Genomic DNA, 5,294 nt, shown 5'->3' on the forward strand with positions numbered 1-5,294 from the left:
GGGTGGTGGGAAGGGGGGGGGCGGGTTGGCATTATGTTTAAAGCAAAGGACTAGATGAATGGGATTGTATATGTAGTGCTGCTACTAAGTTTGAGCCTGGAAACGTTCCTTTTCTTATTTGCCCGAGTGCTGCTTCTGGAGTGGGGCTAATATTTATCTGGCAATGGAGTTTTGGAAAATGAGCTTATGAATATTTGCAAAGTGCTTGCTGAGATCTGCTCTATAACACCTTATTTTGGGGTGTTTCTTCCTGCAAAGCTCCTAGTTTTCTTTCTCTTTGTACTCCCCTATCTCTCCTGTACATGTAAGCTGAAATAAGGAACTGAGCTTTTAGAGCTGTTGCCTGCCCTGCTGGTCAGTCTTCTGACTCCCATTCCTAGTGTAAAAAGTAACATAACTATTGGACAGCATCTGTCTGCCCCATCCTGTGGCTGGGGCTGTTGTTAAACTCTGGAAGGCTGTGTTTCAGCACCTGCTGTGATCTGAAATGATCAGACCTATTTATCCAAGCTCTTTCTTCTGCACAGGGTGCAATCCTCACAACAATGCTGGTGTCACGGAATTTTTCAGGTAAGTTCTCCATATTGTCATCCCTTCCCCCCCCTTATTGTACATCAGTCGGGATGCATTTTAATCCTTTGGAGAGAAGAGGGAATTCAAACCATTAGCACTGCATGGTATTTTTGTCAACGCAGTGGTCAACATGGAAAAAAGGTAAGATACATAGCTACAGTCTGGCACAAGACAGGAATTCAGTCCATTACCTGAGGCTTTATTGCTTGGGACATTTTAGTGAGTCTCTTAGCATTTTCCTTAGGAGCTTCAGTTGTCAGGTACTATACGTCTGCAGTAGTGCTTCCTTCAGACCTGAAAAAATGCTTCTGCTATGGGCAAGTAATGGCATTGCTGTCATGACAGCAAATAGCTATTGTGGCTTATTTGACTCAACCAGCAGTGGTATAAAAAAGGAGTGTCAAACATACCACTCATGGAGGTGGATCATCCAGACTGCAGTGTTTCACTCTAGCCACCTGACTCACCTCCAGATCAGGCCAGCAAGGCTTTTCACCACAACCCCCAGAGCCACCATGCTAGTGTGGCCAACACCTCACGGGTTACCACTACCCCGCTCTTTACAGACCACCAAACTTCCAGTTTCTGATCACCATTCAGGAACCAAACCTGTGGCAGGTTGGTGAGCAGTAGTGGTATTAACTCCCACGTGCCTGCTATGCTGACACAGCAGTTTTGGCAGCTGCAGCAGAAAACCCCACAGGCCAGATCCTGAAGTGGATTATCTGGCCTGTGAGAAGCCCTACAGCCAGGATATAGCCTGCCAGCTTGTTTGAGTTTGACACTGCTGATCCAAAGCATGAGAGTTGTTGAGATTTTCCTTCTTGATGTCTGAACTGATATTCATCCTTTTAGACTTTGCAGTGCTTAGCATGACTCCAAACTGAGAATACTGTGTGGTACACTTGCTGAAAACAGCCAAACAAGGAAATCAGATGAGGCTTTTCTGAAAGATATGTATGGTTGCTGGGTTGTGTTTTCATTAACATTCATTCCCATCTGGCATTATTTTTTCAGTGGGTGGTTTCCCTTTGTACATGTGCCTGCCAGTATTTGGGTCTACTCACAATCCTTTAGCTGAAGCACGTCAAATTCTGCAATGGCCCTGGGCCACATCTGGACTGTGGGGGCTGGATCCAGTCAAAGGATCAGGGGCAGCCAGGCTAGGTGTTGGTGGGGCATCTATCTAGGACCAAGCTTGCTACTGATGGCCACAGCCAGTGGAGCCAAAGGACCCTGAATTCTGTGGCAGGCCACACCACCAGTTTCCAAAGATAGTGGGTAGAGCGGCTTCATGATTCAGATGTTTGACACCCTTGCTTTAGCCCTCTTGGCTGTGTTTTCCATCTTCAGAATGCAGTGGTTGCACTGTAATACATTCCCTAAGCAAGGTTTTGCTGTGCCTACCTACACTTACTGAGTCTTCCGTTGGAGTATAATTTGGACATGAATGACTGGTGCCTCCTGCGACTGGGGGGGGGCACCATGGCAAGGAGTGGGGAGTGCCCACAACAGCTGCTGTCAGCTGTGTTGGTGGCAAGTGGGGGGCAGGCGGCAACCACCCACAGAAGCCAGCAGCAGCTTTGGCAACAGCCAATCTCGGGGGAGGGGGGGCGGTGGGCGGCACATGCCCCCGCCCCGTGCGTTGCCTATGAATTTGGGCATGGTTAATGAGAAGTAACAGTAACATAACCTCCTTCATTCCCCATTTCCTTTTACTGCATCCTTTAATGGTGGGCACTGAAATGCATTTTCCATGCTATAATGCAGAAAACTTCTAAGAGAAGCCTCCCATGACATGATTAACATGGGGCTTGAAGTGCGTGCATACACAAGCATTCTTTTAGGACAGGGGTTGTCAACTGGGGTTATGTGTACACCCAGAGGTACTTGAGAAGGCCCTAGGGGGTATGCAGGCACAGAGCACCGCCAAGCACCATCCCCTGCTGCCATACAGGCACTACCCACCCAGCCGGATGCAGAGAGCGGCAGAACCTCGCATGCGGCAGCTGCCACCGCTCAGCATTCAATTGCGCACCCCCTCCCCCCGGCTCTGTGTTCAGCCTCATGCCACCACCACCACCCCACCCCCCACACACACACACTCCATATCTGGCTACATGCCACCCCCACCTTGCTCCATGTCCGACAGCTGGGGTATGCTGCTCCGCATCTGGCTGCCAGGGGTACACTGATCCAAAAAGATTGAAAACCCCTGTTTGGGGAAATCCAGGTGGCCCCTTAGTTTAGCTGGAATGTGCGTAATTCAAGTGATGTTACATTCAATGGAAGAACTGAAAGCTATTCCAGTAACTGCAGTGGGGCAGCCCGCAGGAACCTGAGAATTGTTGGTTCCTTTTGCAAATTGAACCTATGCAAGCATGTCAGGGCCATGCAGAAACTAATCTGGCTGTGGCAACACTTCTTTTGGTTGTGGTCCTTTAATTGTCAGGGAAACAGAGTTATTCTGCCCCATGAAATTGCCTCTGTATAGTCAGTTCAGTGATAGGAACTCAGAGCCATACTTTGTGATCCTAGAATAATCCTAAAGCAGATGAATCCTTAACAATGAACCATGAATCCAGTGTGTTAGTCAAAGTTATAAAAAAGTTCTGTCTAACTTTTTCAGGAGCAGATAGCCTTCAATCTGTTTCTCTCCAGTTGATCACACAGCTAATTTTATTTCACATACTCCCATTCTGATAATGTTTTTGATCATTGTCTAAATGATAGTGGATGAATATTTTAATAAGATTAATGCCATCATCCACTTCTGATGAAATGGGGGAAGCTTTAGGATTTGGTGTAGTGGTCTTCAGCACATTGGGTATGTGCAGTGCATGGGAGAAGGGTGTACTTTTTAATGTGTTTTAGCCAGTGCTAGACCTAGAGATTAGAAATGTGTAGAAAAGGCTTGCTTTGCTCATTTTGCTGTATCTTGGGGTCAGAGTGTTTTAATCCAAACTTTTCAGTTTGTGACTAAGAGGAGAAGGGAACTTTTTTTGATCCATGCTGAGCATACAGTTCCTGTACCATTAAGTTCTTCCCCATAATAAGCAGTGCTCAAAGGCATACTTCCAGAAGTCGTCAAAAAAATGCTGCAAATCTAGATGCATGTTATAAGTGACTTTGTGTAGTAGCTATTTCTATCCCATTGGTGTTTACTGGGATGAGAGGGCTCCATAAAACTAAAGTTCTTTGTGGGAGTGATATAATCTGAGAATGTTTTCAGAGCTGTTCAGAGTTAACTCAGTGCCATTGAAACTTGTGTTATGAGCAGACTTACAAATCTGAAACCTCATCTGCTTTGTGGTTATACTTTTGTTCTTGCTTCACCTATTAAGATGATTATTAAGATATTATGTATGCAACATCCGAGCCCTGCAGAATTTTTACCTGGGTTTGTATAGTTTGTTTGGCTGTTATGGTTGGGCCTGGGCTGTATCTCCTGCAAGGTTCATCTGAATTTACTGAGTTGAGAGGAGTCTCCTGTGGTTCAGTGGTAAAATCTTTTGTCTGCTACACAGGAGACCCAGGTTCAATTCCTGGATGCTTATACAAATACAGCCATGGAAGCTCCAATTGTCTGGACCCAGTCTGGCCTTTTGGATTTTGTCTCAGGGGCCTAAATGCGGGGATGGAAGGTCTGGGCAGTCTCCACTCCTCCAAAAACTCCTGCCTGGGCATATGCATCAAAGTTCTGGGTGACCAGAAGAATCAATGGTTGCTAAACTGCATTGAAAAGTGATACCTCTCATTTGAGGGAGGAGGGAAGAGCATGAGCCCGAGTTTCTACCTTCAGATTTTGCAGTCTTTTTCCTCTTCCTTGTTGGTAACAATAAGGGTACTGCAGGGGATTATATGATGATCTTGGATTTTTTAGTTGTTGCAGTCAAGGAAAAGGGATACAAACTCACCAGCCTGCTAGAGGAAGGATAAAGGCGCACTCTTTTTAATATAAAGTACAGTTGATACCTCAAATAATGCTCAAGAGAAGACAGGCTTAGACATAGGATGTAAATGTCATACTGGGTGAGACCAGTGGTTCATCTAGCCCAGTATTCTGCCTCTGGTAGCAGGAGTGGATGCTTTAGAGGGAGACCACTGAACCCAGGTGTATTTAGAGTATTCTAGCTCATGTTTGTTAACTTCCTTGGCATCTGCTGTCATTTAGTTTAGAGATGCCGAAGGATACATCCTTGACTGTTCTGTTTAAAAGCTATTAATAAATCTGTCATCCAGGAATTTCTTATCCTTTTTTTGAACTGTCTCCCTCTACAACCTTCTGTGATAATGAGTTTGATAGGCTAATTATGGGCTGTGTAAAAAGGACTTACTCTTGTTGTTTTTCAAACTGTCTCTTACCAATTTCAGGGGGTGCTGTATAGTTCCAATATTCTGGCACCAGTGAATAACAGTTCCCTATTCATTTTGTCCATACCCTGCATGATTTTTAGACCTCTGTCATATCATTCCTTGGCCTACTACTTTCCAAACTGAAGAGTCCTACACTTTTTAGTCTCTCCTGGTATATGGTAACTACTCCATAACACTGAACATCTTGGTTGCCCTTCTCTGTCCCTTTTCTGATTTTTCTACATCTTTTTTAGACATGTGGGGACCAGAACTGTGCACAGTATTCAAGATGTGTGCACACCATGGATTTGTATAGTAACATGATTGTTTCCAGCTTTTTTTCAATTACCTTGTTAAAGATGGTA

The 5,294-nt window shown here is 45.1% G+C and overlaps 1 protein-coding gene across 20 annotated transcripts in view; it reads left to right on the forward strand.

Annotated features, from left to right (window-relative positions):
* The window catches only part of CAMK2G (calcium/calmodulin dependent protein kinase II gamma), a 221,727-nt gene that overhangs the window by 157,054 nt on the left and 59,379 nt on the right, over positions 1-5,294 (forward strand). For all 20 annotated transcript variants that reach the window (XM_019502389.1, XM_019502390.1, XM_019502397.1 and 17 more), the window contains exon 12: positions 528-570. In XM_019502389.1, coding sequence (XP_019357934.1) covers positions 528-570 — 43 coding nt within the window. The remainder of the gene's footprint in view (positions 1-527; positions 571-5,294) is intronic.

The sequence above is a fragment of the Gavialis gangeticus genome, unplaced genomic scaffold (genome assembly GCF_001723915.1).
Source record: "Gavialis gangeticus isolate Ggan-Ray unplaced genomic scaffold, GavGan_comp1, whole genome shotgun sequence".
NCBI lineage: Eukaryota > Metazoa > Chordata > Crocodylia > Gavialidae > Gavialis > Gavialis gangeticus.